The following is a 15,930-nucleotide window of genomic DNA, read 5'->3' on the forward strand; positions in this document are numbered from 1 at the left end:
TCTTAAATATAGACGTTTTATCTTTGAATGTGATTCTGCAATGAACCAGTAAAAAATGAGTTTTATATGAAACCTTGTTATCAGTGAAAATCATTGACGTTAGCCGATGTGTTAGCTAAATGAGATACTAGCTCATTTGCAGCACTCCTTTGAAGATTCTCTGTATTATGGCTGGAGTGTGAATTAGAGCAACAACTTTTTTTTAACCCTTGTGCCGGCTTGTTTCTGTTTTGTTTTGTTTTTCTTCTGTGGCTGTAGGAACTCGAGGCCATGACCAGATACACCAGCCCGGTGAACCCGGCTGTGTTCCCCCACCTCACTGTGGTGCTGCTGGCTATCGGCATGTTCTTCACCGCCTGGTTCTTCGTGTATCCTTTTTAATTTTTGAATGTTGCAGTCGATTTACTGTAAGTTAACTTGCATCAGAGCTGGCCAAAGTCGTCACTAAGTGCAGTAATTAAAGAAAACAAAACTTCATACTGGAACTTGTTTTCATAGTCGATGCCATTGGACAGTAAACCCCAATAATCAGATGATTGCCTGTGAGCCAGTACTTGGAGACACTGGGGTGGAAGAACCCATTTTTTTAAAGGAAGAAACGTTAGCAGAACTAGGTTTAGGGAAGGACAGCTGTCAACTGCCTGAGGGGAAGGAAGACAAAAGAGGAGAGCATAGAGGACAGACTTTGGGAAAGATGAATGTTATCAACACAGAGTAGTGGGGTAGAAACAATCTAGCAAAACTACCAGCTTTATGAAAAGAAAGCTGCAAGCCTGATTTTTATTTTTATTTTTTTTAAATAAAGAGGTTGTCTCCCAAACTGGGGTAGGGAATATGTATAAAATTAAGTATTGCAGGATGTGAATCAAGCCATGTTATGCAAGGACGATTAACATGTTATTGTGCATCTCATGGCATTACCCATTTGTTTGTTTTGCAAGTTGATTTCATTTCATTAGTCTGTTTAGATTTCTTTATCAGATGATATAGAGATTATGTAAATGACTGAGGCTCTGGTGAGTGGAATTAGATAATTAATGTATGCCAACCACCCTGTGCACCACACCACAGGTAGCAGAACAATGTCCAATATCTGTTTTTAGCTCCACTCACACAACAGATGGATACAGAAACTAAACACTCAGACCACACCCTGTTTATATGTTCACTTTTTAAGCATTTTACGCCATAAGAATATTTTTATTTATTCAGCTATTTTTTGAAAAATACTGTATAAATCAAACTTTAATGTTGACTTTATGAGTTAAGGATTTTTGCAATAAGTGGTTGTTAAAGAAGTAGTTTTTGATGTTAGATAAACATCTAGTTCATGCCAATTAAGCAGTGGTATCCAATCTGTTTATTTTAAAAATCTTAATTTTAGATTGAGCTGTCACAATTTTTTTTTTAAATAATGAAGGCAGTACATCATGTATAATAAACCGGTTGCATAACTATATTCAGCAGTGCTGCATAAGAGATTAGGCTTAAAATAGAACAAAGACTCTAATCTTTGAGTTGGCCTTAGCTTTTCATCAGCTATGAGGTGACATCAACAAAATACACACGGGACGTCTACAAAGAGCTGCTGATCTCCCTCGTGGCATCACTTTTCATGGGGTTTGGTGTGCTGTTCCTACTACTCTGGGTTGGGATATATGTATGAAGGTACATTCAAACTCTGTCCTTATTTTTTTTTTAAATGCAGTAGTTTTAATTTAGAGTTGCTGAAACCATCAACACTCATTGTTTTCTGCCGTTTCAGGTGACTGACTTTAAAAAAAAAAAGAAAAGAAATGAAAGACACATTCCAGTGTAACAAAGGACATCACACACAACATGAACTGGACTTTGGATTAATTGGACTGCACTGACAATATTTTGGGATCACATGGACTCTGGATTTTGTTTCACAAGTAAAGGTTGATTTGTACAACCTTTGGTGTGTTTCTTTGTTCATCCTGACAGCTTCAGTGTTTACAATAATCAACACATCCCATAATGAAACAGATTTTATGGTTATATAAAGTGTTGATGTGTTGGGATCTGCCCAGACCTGAGGTGGAACGTAACCTGTCACTTCTTTAAGAAATCCAAGGTTATTTTGACACACACGGGGCTATTCGCGGTGTGTTTCAGTAGTGGCGCCTAAAACCCTCAATCCCTGATTAATCTTTGTGTTAAAAATAGAGCAGTCTGTTTCACCTTGTCTCCTGGATAATACTGAATACCCCCGAGATGAAAGGATTACACTGGAATTAGAGATGGCTTATTTAATAAAAGCAGCGGAGACACAATTCAAAGATCTCCAAATAAAGAAAAGTGAGTTCACGTGAAAATTGAATTATTAAAATAACAATAGTGTAAACAGCACATACTAATCTTACATAAGGCAAAAGAGACCACCTGATCTTTCACTGCAGGGGAAACCTGCTTTCCAACAAAACTATGAGCATATGCTCTTCTAAAAGCTACCCATTGAAACAGTTAAAAAAAAAAGAACTTGTTCTACGAGGCAAAATCTGCATTTACACCTGGTCATTTTCAAAACATTCTCTCAGTGTGTTGCAGTCTTGTCTGCAACCCAAACTGATTTACAAGGCCACATAGATTAACTGACTCATCCTTATTAATACGATACTCACAAGCCACACTTGGCTTACCTGCCACTGTAAACCATTTAACCCACAGCTTCTTGGCTACAAAGAGCCAGTAAACAAACAGCGGTTGACACTTTGCTTCATCCCTGTTATGAGTTATTAAGTTCCATTTGTGTGTAAAATATATATATATATGTGTATATATTTATATACACACACACACATGTCAGTGTTGCTTTGTTAGATATGGTTAATAGTGAAAGGATTTCCAAATATAAAAATGGGTTAAAAAAAAATTATCCAAAGGAAGGATTAGCTAGTGATGCCCAGTGATATGTTTTTCCACAGTTTCTTAAAAAGTGTCTCTGCTTCACTGACGAGCTCTGGCGAAGGCATCACGCAGCCACAGAGAGTCCTCGTACAGCCTCGGGTCTCCCATGTACTCTGCTGTACGTTTGTATAAGTAGTAATAAAACACAGCCGCTGTTAACAGAAAGAAGCACAGTTAGTCAGTGACAACAGAATAGCTGGGGTGGGAGATGTATCTCTGAAATTAATTCGCCAATTACCTGTTCTCTGAAAAACAAAAAGAGCTTGGAGACCATCTGTCCAAACAAAACTGTTTGAATTAAGCCATCTTAGGTTCTGGCAAAAAGGAAAACAAAAGAAAAGTCTCAGAAGATGGATCTTCATATATGACTTCTAATTTGCAAACAACAGTTTGAAAGCATACCAGCACCAAGCAGTGGAAGCAGATGCTAAGGGTCAGGTAAAGAGTAGAGAATACCAGCAGGGCCCTGAACCTCTCCAGAAGCAGCGACACCAGGCCGACCTGGAACACGTACGTGTTGAACATCATCAGGAGGATGATGATCACGTTGAACAAGATGGCAATGTCCTGGATGCTGCAAACACAGTTTTTTTAATAGTTAATTTTTTTAAGTACGGCTTTCTTTTTTATTGATATCATACCGACAAAAACTAGATTGCATGTCAGACATTAAAGTGAGACGCTGTCCGTGTAACAGCCAAGAATTCTTCTAATGAGTGCAAAATGTTTGATGTCAGGAAAACTGGCTATGTAACAGAAACCAACCACTTAATAAATGACACATAAATGGTACAAAGAGTAACCTTTCAGGAATAAAAGTATTATTTTATTATTATTAATAGATTTTTTAGTATTAAATCAGCATAAGCCTGGGCTTTAAGTCGTCTATGGCATTAGATGAGAAGAATTAGATGATTAATAAACAAGGGCTTAACTTGCATCTGAAAACGTTAAATATTTAATGTAACCATCACATTTTAGTACTTATTAACCTATTAAATTTAGCAGTAACATTCATTATAATGCACTAAAAACAAGAAAAGCAAGTGACATAAACACAAAAAAATGCACATTGTTAGAACATCTATCAAATTCTAGAGATCTCAATTCATATAATGAAAGATGACATCAAATATCTCTAACTCTGTATGTAGTAAAAAAAAAAATTGAGAAATTGTGCATGTGTTTGTTAATCGGTTATAAAATAATTCAATCTCATCAGCACAGAGCTCTGTGACTCACATGAAAAGCACAAGTTGGATGACAGCTGCTCCTCTCAGAAGTTCACTGAAAGAGTTGACAAAGAGGTCATAGGCCAACAGTGTCAGCTGGATCAGCAGCACCAGTGAGAAGTTGCCGGTCTGAAGCATCTTCAAGGGCTGGTGGTGCAACCCCACAGCTCCACGGTGTATTCTCTTCAAAGTCTCCTTTTTTCTTGGTATTTGGTGGTGAAACCGACGTCTTTGGTCAACTCTACCCTCCTACATACTTCAGCAATAAACGACTTATCTGGAGCAAGACATTAATGAGCCACAATAATCCATTTGCAGTAAGCACTGGTCGCTTTTACGTTAAATTGTACATATTATATTCTCCAATCCGGTTTGCTCCGCTGTCACTGAACATGTTAGTTGTCCTAGATGAAAAAAATATTTCTGCGATGAGTGCTGCCTGTCCAAGATATCTGATGAAATGTATTCAATCCTGCCAAAAGCAGCATGCTGACATCTCAGATGTGGGAAATCTCCAGATATGCTGCACTACCTGAGAGGAAGAAGAGAAGCAACTGAAACAACAAAGACATTTTAAAAGCGATGAAAATGCCCACCTCGTCCAACTCATATCTTAGCCCGCTAGCCATCTCCACTGTGAACGAGGGGTTGATGAAATTTCTGTCTCAGTCGAGCCAAATAAGCATTGAACCTAATCACGTAAGGTCAACGTGCTCGTGTTGTTACACAGGCGGGCATGGAAAGGTCACTACTAGGATTATAGATCTGACCCAAGTAAACTTACTCAGACTGAAACACCTCTTGTTTAGTCGCTGTTTTCGAAGTACTCGTTCTTGTTTTCTTTTCATCTATCTAATCTACATCTTACGGTTGCCCTTTTAGTCCAGTCTGGAGTTAATCCAAAAGACGGATAATAGAGGAACTATAGGCTTATCTTTTCCACAACAAATCACCCGTCTGGCGATGAACTCCCCCCAGACACGTTTGCTACGCTAACACAACATTGCTGCTCATTGTTACGCAAGCAGGCTTCACAAACATAATTTAACTGACATATACTTACGAGACAAAAATGATGAAACCAAGTCTGCGTGAGGCAGAAAGCACTAATAAATCACAAAAACCTCTCTTTTTATTCGCAAACGCCGCTATTCAAGCATCTACTTCTGATTTTCGGCATTAGCAGATGTATTTCCGCTAATTCCATGGTAACGCTTCTTGTTACCGTAATAACGGTAGTACGTTTTTTTCCGAGAATTAAGCAAAAATACAAAATTCCCAAAGTAATTAATTTTCACCAATTTGGCAGGGCATTAATGTGTATCGTGGAAACTTGGATGGTTGCTTTCTAAAAACTGAACGAATAAGCGTAACAACTTAGTAGAAATTTCCGAGTGTCTCAAATCCGCCGTGCTGCGGCATATATTACGGTAATCTCCCTGTCACGCGAGGTCGTCACTGCCACCCAGCGGCGTGAGTAAGTCTTTGAATGCCTCCGAGGTGATCAAAGGTAATGACTGGAGACCTGAGTTCAGCACACCGCAGGTAAGTTGTGAAAGTTTCTTCAACTTCCTAGAGTTGTCAAACAGCGCAGTAAAGCGAGTCATTTAGAAATGCTATTCGTCGCGCTAATCGCCACCTTCTCTGTGTTGTGTCAAGTTGACAACCTGTTGTTTTGTAGTGCAGGTTCTCTCCCCCGTTAATAATAAATGCACACGTCTCCTTTCGCTGGTTTTAGTTTCCCGTGCTTGACACTTTGCTCTAAAACGGGGCATATTTACTCACTTTAATTAATTGTGAGTGATCTTGCTAAATTACAGCCATCAACGCTGAACTGCATTTTACAAACTGTCGCATTTAATGAAGAGGAACTCAGCACATGTTCAACATATGTTCTAAATACATTCACACAGTCAGACAGGATGTGATCTAATGCTTGACTCTTAAGTTTGCCTCAGTTATTTTTGTACCCTACAGCATGTTGTCTCACTCCCCGGGGCTTCCTACATTTGCACCAAACTTAGAGCTTACTAAGAAGTGTTTTTAAGTGCTTAAAAGTTTTGATATGACCTTTGGCTTATTGGGAATCTGAGGTGTCATACAAAATCCTCAGCATACAGTGTTTACACAGGTCTCTTATCTGAAATTGCAGTATATCCCTTATTACACCCAAGTTTTGAAGGCTTCATAGATAATCAGTACGATAATTTACTGCGATAATCAGTGTTTTGGATTTTATGCCTTCATAGATAGCACGCCATGGAAAGAAAGGCAATATTTTATCAACCACTGAGGCAGACCTTTTTTTAATTCAATGTAGCGTAAGGATGTCCAGAAAGAAAGTAGTTCTTACTTCTGGATCAGTTTAGTAGTATGTTTAGTTGTGTTTACACTGAAATGGCTATCCTGAGTAATAGCAATGTCATCTTACTTGAAGAATGATCATGTGTGACGCTGGTAACCCTTATAAATCACTGTTTTATATGAACAGTCATGTTGTCATGGAGGCTGTTTTTCCCCCAACAATTCCTGCAAGTAAAATTTGTTTGCAATTGTGGTTGTTCTGACAATGCAAACAACTGCAAATGTTTAATTTGCATCTCCTCTCCCGTAGCTATCCTCCCTCCCATTCGAGGACACTAATTCTTTTCACATGACACCATCCTGTTTTTTTACCTTCCACGCATCCTGGTGCTCATTCATAGGTTAGATTTTTTTAATCTATATAAACAGTGAGGACAACTGGCTCATCTGAATGAGGAGTTCTTGTCAAGCCTTTCAGGGGATTCAAAATTATCTATGAAAATGTTTATAGAACAAAATGTGTTCTATGAAAACCATTTTCTTTATCAAAGTTTGTCGCACTGCATTCCTAAAAAATGTCCTAAAATGTAGCATAGACACGACTGATCAGACAGCCGGTCACAGGAGCTCACATGATGTGTAGAGTCAATAGCTAGTTTTTTCTGCACCTCTTGTTTGACAAGGGAGGGTCAAGGTCCTGTTTCTTGCACTATCTTGCAATACTAAAAACTAGACCCAAAAATGTAAGCAAATGTAATTCTAAAACTGTGCCGGACAAGCAGCGTTATTCCTGGATGAATAAATTTAGCATAGCTGAAATATTATTACGATCGTGTGTTCTCTATCATGTGATATACTAGAAGATAAGCATGTTTACATAGCCTGTACTTAATGATAGAAGCATTCAAACCCACACCCATCTGTCTCTGTGCAGCAATGTCTAAGTGGCTGGACGATGATGAGGTGCTGGTGGGTGAAGGCAGTGGCGAGGCAGTGCAACTGAGCCCCAGAGCGCGGACTCTGCCTCCTGGGAGCCCCAGATCAGGCCACGGGCGTAGTCCGCTAGCTTCACCCCGCAGCAGGGAGCCAGTTCCACTGAGCCCGCTGGCAAAGACCATGAGCAAGGCCAAACAGCTGTTTCTGCTCTGTGACAAAGAGGGAAAAGGGTTCATCACAAAGCAGGACATGCAGGTGAGCAGCTAATGTGGTAGAGGAGCAACGTTTAGACTGACTGCAGAGTCTTGAACTTTGTCATCTCCTCTACTTGCTCAGTTTTCTATGCACTAATGTTTTGTATTTTCATGATCCTCCTTTTCTTCTTGTGTTCTCTTTCTTACTTTTTAACTTTATTTTAACTTATTCTCAGCTTTCATGACCTTGTCCTTCTGATTATTTTTGACTGTTTCTCACAGCACTTTCGAAAGTCTGATTATCAAATTGATATTTGATTAAAGTTTTTCTTGTTATTACTAATATTATTGTGCTTTTAGAGGTTACAGTGGGAGTTGCCACTGACCCCTGAACAGCTAGAAACAGTCTTTGACAGTCTGGACAGAGAGGGCAATGGTTACCTCACTCCTGTGGAGTTCAACACTGGGCTCGGTGAGCACGCTGCACTCAGTCATTTTAGAACAGTTTTAAAAGCGGATGATTAAATAAGCACATTATGTTATTCCTCGGTTCTATTTTCTGTGGTGTAGGTGAGCAGGTGGAGCTGGAGGAGGTGACAGACCTGGATCATGATGAAGCAGAAGAAGAACTGGACGAGGCGGACTTTTCTCAGGACCCCAGTGCTGTTAGATTTGTAAACATACTAATGGAACTTGGCACTGACAAACTTTTCAAAGAGTGAGTACTCTGCCCTAAAATCTTTACCATTAGCTTCCCTTTAAACTGTCCACCAAGATTTCCCCATTCAGTTTCACTGCAGCAGCTGTGTACAGTAACGTCACCTTCATCCTCAAATGTTAGCATATACACTATGTTCATACTGTTCTCATAAAATGGTTTAAATGCATCATCTCCTGCGATTGAGTTTTATTTTTGACTGAAAAATTGACACCAGGCGTGGTCTTCTGCTACTTCAAGGTTTAATGTAATGTGCATTAGGAGATGGTAATGTTTCAAAGGACTGTTTATTTAAAGGAATCTTCAAGGACTTCTTCAATATGTAAATGTATTTATGCAGTTCAGCATTTAAACTCAGCACTTTCTCTTTTCATGTAAACAAGTGATGTCGTGCAGTCACAGTTAGTTTTGTTTTTCGGTCACATTAACAGTTGTGTATTGTGCTGTGTGTCAGTCAACAGGAGCTGTGTACTCTGTGGTGTGAGCTCCAGAGAGACCGACCAGAGATGCTGAGCGTCCTAGAGGGCATCTTGGTCCACGCAGTGTCCCATTTACAAGACACCATGAAAGAGAGAGACAGTCTGGAACAAGCCTTACGCAGGTCACACCTTCCTTCCAGTACATTCATTTTAAGTAGTTTAACTGTGAGTGTTTGGATTATGCTGAGATTTTGTGTTGTTGTTTTTTTCTGCATTAGACGGGAGAGCGAACATGATCAGGTTGTTCGGTCTATATATGAGGAAATGGAAAGTCAAATCAGAGAGGAGAGAGAGAAGCTCCTTGCTCAGGTATAGATATGTGGTAGTTGCACTGTTGTTCCTTTTAGCAGGTGTACCTCAAATTAGCATTTAATGAATTTATTGTGAAATCAAGGACAGTATTAAACAGAAGGAGAAAGGGAAAATACTTGAGGAGGAGCTGAGGATGCGGGAACAGGAGTTGGAGAATACACTGAAAAAACAGACGGAGGTAGGCATCCGAACTGTACTCATGCCATTATGAAGGGCGTTATATTTTAATGCGAACAGGATCTGTCTTTGTTCTCAGCTTGAGACCCGAATGCGCCAGCTGAGCCACGAGCAAGTAAACATCAAAGAGCAGAACCAGCAGCTTCAGGACCTCAACATGCAGTTACAGGAGCAGGTGGAGCGCAACAAAGAACAGTTGCAGGCTGCGTTGGCTCAGCTCAACTTGGCGCAGATCAGCAATGCGCAAGAACAACTGGCCAGACAGAGGTGATTAACCAAGGTCCAGATGATGCCTTAGCACCAGCTTTGAAGTCATTAAAAACATTGTCTGCATGTGGTATGGCTGAAAAAAAATTTTTTTTTAATTTTAATTTCATTTACTTTAATTTATTTGGCACCAATTCACAATGACAGACCCCATGCCCTGCATATTGTAAGGGAGATAATATTAGAAAGAAACCCCAACAATCACACAACCTTCTATAAGCAAGCACTTTGCAACAAAAGGAAGGAAAACTCGCTTTTAACAGGAAGAAACCTCTGACTGAACCAGGCTCAGGTAGGGGCAGACATCTGAGTCAGTCAAGAGTTTGAGTGTGAAGAGAAGGATTATAAATTCTATTCTGAATTTAACAGGCGGGTGATGAAGAGAAGCTGATATGGGAGAAACATGTGCTCTTTGTTTCTAGTCCTGGTTTGTACTCTTGTTGCAGTGTTCTGGATCAACTGAAGGCTTATCAGGAAGCTTTTAAGACAACCTGATGATAGTGAATTAGAATACTCTAGCCTACAAGTAATAAATGTAGAAGCTATTTTTTTCAGAATCACTCTGAGACAGGAACGCTTCTGATTTTAGAGGCACTGTGCAAATGAATGAAAGCAGCAATTAAAGAAAACATTTGTTTAATGTGCTCGCTGAAGGACGTATTTTAGAGGATGATCTGATATCCTCGTGTTGGTGTTGTTCCCAGACCATCATGAAAATGTTGTTCCAGGTTCAACATTGCAAGTGACCAATCACATTGTTGTGACGTTATTCTTTTGCGCGCCAAGCCATTCGTGCATTTATGAAATTCCAGTGTTGCAAGGACAATATCAATTCTGCTTACTGTTTATTAAAGGGTTACGGTTAGGGTTAGGGTCAGGGTCCGTTGATCGGCGGACAGAGGCGGTTTCACGCAGCTTTAGTACAGTTTTTTGTTTTACGCCGGTTTTTCCCGAAGTCGCAAAAGTATGACGTCACAACATTCTGATTGGTCACTTGCAATGTTGATCCTGGAGCAACATTTAGTATGATGATCTGGGAACAACACCAACACGAGGATATCAGATCAACCCATTTTAGATAGTAGTAGATTTTTATCATCTGGCTTCATGGATAAATAATGCTGGGTATCATCTTCATAACTATGAAAATGTATGCAGTGTTTTTTTAACAATATTGTCTAAGGGAAGCATGCATAATATTAAAAACTATTGGTTCCCACTCAGAGCCCTGTGGAGCTCCATGACTAACTTCCATGTTTTAAAAAGATTCCCCATTTTCATGATTATCTATGATTTAAACCAGTGCATCTCACATATATCTCTACCAGGTACCATATGTATTAAAGGCCCTTTAAGATGAGCAGTGTGTTCTAATCTCTAGTAAAATGTTGTGGTTAGCGGTATCAAATGCTGCAATGAGGTCTAACAGGACAAGGATAGAGATGAGTCTGCTGTCAGAGGCCACTGGAACATCATTTGTAACCTTCACTAGTGCTGTTTCTGTGCTATGGTGAGAAGGCTGAACTCTACTTGCAAATGATCAGTTGGCCATTTTACAACAACTCCTTCAAGATTTCTTTAAATAAAAGATTAGAAATAGGTCAGTAATTAGCTAAGACATGTGGATCAAGTAAAGATTTCAAATCTTTTGTTTGCTTCACTTAGAAACGTGATGAAGGTGTCAAGGAACATGAAGAAAGAGAAAGAGAGTCTTTTGAGACAACTGGAGATATTGAGGTAAGTCTAAAACTGTCTGCTGTTTCAGTTAATGCCAAGTTCACAGACTACAGGTATGTTTGAATAGTCCAAAAATCCCGCCACACTTACACTAGACTCCTTAACACCGCCATAAGATAAACTACAAAACTCATATCTTCATCTCACCTTGTTGTTTTATGCAGGTCATAGAAATGAGAACAGTCAGTGAAAAATATCACTTCATTGAATGAGACCTGTAGCAGAAAGCACATTGGCAATACAGCAATAGACACTGCTAATGTAAAGTGAAACCCACTCTATCAAATGTCAGTTTCCTTTCCTGTGCATTTAACAAGCTGTTTTTAAAAATTCAAAACATATCAGTAGGTAATGGCATGAAATGATTTTGGGACAGCACCATCTTGTCTCCTTTAATAAGATTGGTCCGGTGTATCCTGTAATAAAGGAAGCATCAAAGCGCCTTTCCTTATTTTTTGGAGAGTTCAAACAGCTCCTACTGCGGATGCCGTGCAGATATTTCCTTTTCACATTTCTCAGTTAGGAAGCTTCCCAAGGAAAATGCACTATTCAAACTTACCCGTGGTCTTTTTTTTTTTTTTCTTTTTTTAAATTTAATTCACCATTTGAGACACAGGTCTCACCATGTGAGGATGTCTCTAAATAGATTTCTTTTGTGTGTGTGTGTGTGTGTGTGTGTGTGTGTGTGTGTGTGTGTGTGTGTGTGTCAGGGATATGAACAAAAGGCTGCGAGATGAGAAAGACGCCCAACAGTCTCAGAAGAGGGTTAGTCACAGACATGCTGTCCTTCCTCCTCTGCCCTTAACATATTACCTACCTAGTGAAGATGTTTGTATGCTGTGGACACAGCAGGTTGATCCACCCTAAGCTAAAACTTGGAATAGATTCATGTTTTACATCATCTGTTATTATTTATATGGGCAGCTGTTAGTTTTTTGGTTATTAATTAATGTTGCTGACACAGCCTTTTGCAATGTTGTTTTTCTGTGGATGTGCTCAGTGAACTGAAGGATTTTGTTGACTAGACGTTTATTCTGTCCTGTGTCAACTTGAAGGAAAAGAAAATGTTCTATTTATATTTATGTTTATTGGTCACATTTCACTGTACAAATTCAGGTGAACTAAGTATTTTTTTTTCAATCTAATAAAACTTTTTCTCAGACTTTTCATGACTGATAATCTAATTTAGCAACTTTCAGCAGGTTCAGCTCATCCTTGTTGTTTCACAAAACAAACATGAAGCATTTTTGTATAAAATGTGCAAATAATCTCATGAGTATTTATTTAAAAAAAAAAAAATCAACCTTGACGCAAAGACTGCCTCTTTCTTTATTTACCTATTGTATTTTTTTAAATCTACAAACACGAGTGCACAGTTAAAAATAAATGAATAATCATAGTTGGACTGCATTCCTGCATTTTAAATGTACACTGTAAATAGTTTACCAGTGGAAGCAAGTGGAATTACTACAGAGATCACACACTCATGAGTGCAGTCCTGTGATAAAATCAAGTACACCATAGACATAATTCAGTAGTTTGTAGAGTTCAGCACAATAACTTGAAGTAGTCGTTTTGAATGAAGCCAATATGTCCAAGTCTGTGGCTACAAAACACCCAAATCATAAACCCTCCACCACCACATGAGGCTTTTGTGCTGATATCCTGTGTTTGGTTTTCACCAGACATCGCACTGAGCGGTTCGGTTCAAAGCGCATTTACCTTGGATATGCACCATGCTACATCCATAAATCTTTAATACTTTATAAATCTGTGGACGAGTATGAAATCTTAATGCTACATATTTCTTCTGCCTCACTTTCTACAAAAACCTTGTAGACTCCAAATGTCACACAGGCTTTGCAGAAGAGAGGGTCAGTTATAGGTAACTACTTACTGGAGGACAAGCCAATGAAAAGGTTTGTATAAATAGTGCATCTGTTTGTCATTTTTGCAGTGATGTAGCAGATGGATATAGGCAGCCACTAATTTTGTGTATTTATTGATTCTGAAGACAGCCATGCTCTGCTGATGAGTTGGAGCAGGACAAAAAGACAGAGGTGACAATATCATCCAAGAAACACCAACCGTCAGGTAGAGTCAGGGGTGAAAATGTTGAACAGACCCAAACTCAGGTAGGGAAAATGTAAAATCTACAAATACACATAATATATCTGAGAAATAATTATTGAATAGCGCAGATGCAGCAACAAAACTGAGCAGTAATGATGGAAATTATGTTTTGAGGCTTTTGGTTTAGGGCTTAAACAACCACTGGTCACTCAAAAAAAAAATAAAAATTAAACTTTTCAAATATTAGATTGATCAAAATGTCACCTTTGATTCTTTTATCTGAATTCTAGAGCAAAGCTGTCAGTACTCAGCAAGTGTTCAAGGTTGTGTTTCTGGGTAACTCGGGGGTGGGTAAGAGCTCCTTCATCCAGTATTATTGCACAGGGCGCTCCGACAGTAAAGTCAGCACTACCATTGGTAAGTCTTTTCACAGCGATGTACGTGCTCATCAGTGTATAGAAAACTACTGTGTGTATGTTGAAGTAAATGTTTGATATATGTATTGAAGTCGAGCATGAAGTCATAAGGCTTTGTTGTTCATAGGTATAGATTTTAAGATGAAGACTATAACTGTGGACTCCACCACCATCATCCTGCAGCTGTGGGACACTGCAGGGCAGGAGAGGTCAGACATGTTTACACAAGCACACAAAATCATCCGAGGTGCAGAATGTTTTACATCGAATCTGTTTTTTAGGTTTCGCAGCATCACCGAGCAGTACTACCGAAAGGCCGACGGCATCCTTGCCATGTATGATGTAACGCACTCCGCCTCCTTCACTGCAGTGAGAGGATGGATGGACTCCATCAGGGTGAGTAGGCGGCACTACCATGGTTTGATGTAAAAGCATGCAAAACAGTGGATCTTTATTTGAATATACGTGAAAGTTACTGACGTAATGGCGATGCACGAATCTCAGTCCTAACTTTGATTCCTTTTTTATATAAGATGACCTTTATTAGTCCCACAGGTGGGAAATTTGTTTTGTTACAGCAAAAGTGCGAAGTTATGTAGCAGAAATTAGAAAAACACTGGAATGCAATAAAATAAAATACTATATACAATACAATAAAATAGAATAGAATAATATATACAATAGAATAAAATAGAAATACAAATGCTATATACAACTGAGTAAGAAAATACAAAAGTACAACTTCGTCAGAAGAAGAATTGTATAAGAATTGCACATATAGCATTTAGAATTGCACATATAGCAGTCTTATTGCACGTGTGAGGGTTTGATCAGCTGCAAAAGTCTTTGTTGTGGAGTCTGACAGCAGTGGGGAGGAAAGACCTGCGAAATCTCTCCGTCCCACACCGTGGGTGCTGCAGTCTCCCACTGAAGGAGCTGCTCAGTTTTTATATATATTATTGGGGTGACCTCTTTGGTGTATCTCCTTTATGTATAGCGTGTACTATAAACCCGCTGTATGTTTGTCTCAGGAGAAGATGTGTGAAGGTGCTGTACTAATGCTGCTGGGGAACAAGCTGGACTTGGCTGACAATCAGTGTAGAGAAGTGAGAACAGAAGAGGGTCAAAAACTGGCAGAGGTGAGGCGCATTAGACTATTCACCCAAATTTCTAAAATTGGAAAGCCACAAATGTATAAAAAGAAAAGTCTATTTTTTTGGTTATACAGCAACATCAAGCTTTGTTTTATGAGTGCAGTGCCAGGAATGGATTGAACGTGGAGGAACTAATGAATCACCTGGCAGGGTATGGCATCACATATTTGTGATTTACAGAATCACATTATGAAAATCCTCTGGAGCATTTATATAATATTACAGATAATCCTTCTGTACTTTTCTGTTGTAGCTTTGCCCATTTGTGACTTTTAAATGTAATCCCTATTAAACATCCTATCAAAGGCTAATAATAAATGAGAAGAGGGAGGTGCTGAGTGTAAATGTTGTCTTTTGTTTTGTTTTGTTTTGTTTGTTTTATGCACGCAAATCTTCAGAGGGAGGCTTTGGTAACATTTTTAAAATTGCCATGGTAGTTGTTTTATCTGACGAATCGACAAAGGGATCAAAGTAGCAAGCAATTCAGCATACATATATTCTATCTCAGATTCCATAATAGATTCCACTACTGTTAATCTATTAATTACCTAATAAACTGGTAGCTGGATGAACTTCCTCTGATATTACAGTAAGATCACAGATTTTTCTTCTCATATGTTGCGGTTTCTGTACATTTTAGGATGTTGGTAACTCAGCATGAACGCCAGTGTGAAGATGCACTTCTACTGACTGAAACCATGCCTAAAAGAAGTTGCTGTGCATGAACAGTTGAGGACAGGCTTTTGAAAAGACTGAAACTGCCTCCAGGTGTTCTTCTTTGGTTCAGTGGAGCCACGTTGTATCCCACACCAACAGCAGATCACCACGTCGTGACGTCACATCAGGCATTTTTCTGTGAACAAGTTTACTGAATAGAATAATGTTTTCCTTTGGGTTTATGCATCTTTCAGAAATGTCTAATAAAATCTATTTTTGATGACTGCTCTTTTGTCATGTGTCTTAAAAAAAATCAGTTAAACCTTTAAGCTGCATGCTTTAA

The 15,930-nt window shown here is 39.0% G+C and overlaps 2 protein-coding genes across 2 annotated transcripts; one reads left to right on the forward strand and one right to left on the reverse strand.

Moving 5' to 3' along the window:
* Positions 1-2,258: 2,258 nt before the first annotated feature.
* tmem138 (transmembrane protein 138) lies at positions 2,259-5,363 on the reverse strand. Its single transcript, XM_026175766.2, has 5 exons — positions 5,227-5,363; positions 4,174-4,695; positions 3,334-3,505; positions 3,170-3,245; positions 2,259-3,083 (listed from the first exon to the last, which is right to left on the reverse strand). The coding sequence occupies exons 2-5, from the start codon at positions 4,299-4,301 to the stop codon at positions 2,971-2,973; spliced, it is 489 nt and encodes a 162-aa protein (XP_026031551.1). The 5' UTR covers positions 4,302-4,695; positions 5,227-5,363; the 3' UTR covers positions 2,259-2,970.
* Positions 5,364-5,568: 205 nt separating this feature from the next.
* Positions 5,569-15,872, forward strand: cracr2b (calcium release activated channel regulator 2B). Its single transcript, XM_026175759.2, has 18 exons — positions 5,569-5,708; positions 7,402-7,658; positions 7,958-8,069; positions 8,168-8,315; positions 8,770-8,916; positions 9,013-9,103; positions 9,189-9,284; positions 9,363-9,550; positions 11,216-11,287; positions 11,998-12,052; positions 13,127-13,206; positions 13,302-13,422; positions 13,651-13,777; positions 13,904-13,985; positions 14,058-14,172; positions 14,808-14,915; positions 15,005-15,081; positions 15,571-15,872. The coding sequence occupies exons 2-18, from the start codon at positions 7,404-7,406 to the stop codon at positions 15,653-15,655; spliced, it is 1,959 nt and encodes a 652-aa protein (XP_026031544.2). The 5' UTR covers positions 5,569-5,708; positions 7,402-7,403; the 3' UTR covers positions 15,656-15,872.
* Positions 15,873-15,930: the final 58 nt, after the last annotated feature.

Source organism: Astatotilapia calliptera, chromosome 7 (genome assembly GCF_964374335.1).
Source record: "Astatotilapia calliptera chromosome 7, fAstCal68.1, whole genome shotgun sequence".
Classification (NCBI taxonomy): Eukaryota; Metazoa; Chordata; class Actinopteri; order Cichliformes; family Cichlidae; genus Astatotilapia; species Astatotilapia calliptera.

Excerpts from the sequence above, each read along its gene's own strand:
- cracr2b (XM_026175759.2), top strand. The coding sequence starts at position 7,404 with ATGTCTAAGTGGCTGGACGATGATGAGGTGCTGGTGGGTGAAGGCAGT. Across the intron at positions 11,288-11,997 it reads AGACAACTGGAGATATTGAG|GGATATGAACAAAAGGCTGC; the intron begins GTAAGTCTAAAA and ends TGTGTGTGTCAG. Across the intron at positions 12,053-13,126 it reads CCCAACAGTCTCAGAAGAGG|ACTCCAAATGTCACACAGGC; the intron begins GTTAGTCACAGA and ends AAAACCTTGTAG.
- tmem138 (XM_026175766.2), bottom strand. The coding sequence starts at position 4,301 with ATGCTTCAGACCGGCAACTTCTCACTGGTGCTGCTGATCCAGCTGACA. Across the intron at positions 3,506-4,173 it reads ATCCAACTTGTGCTTTTCAT|CATCCAGGACATTGCCATCT; the intron begins GTGAGTCACAGA and ends CTGTGTTTGCAG. Across the intron at positions 3,246-3,333 it reads GCTTCCACTGCTTGGTGCTG|AACCTAAGATGGCTTAATTC; the intron begins GTATGCTTTCAA and ends CCTTTTTGCCAG.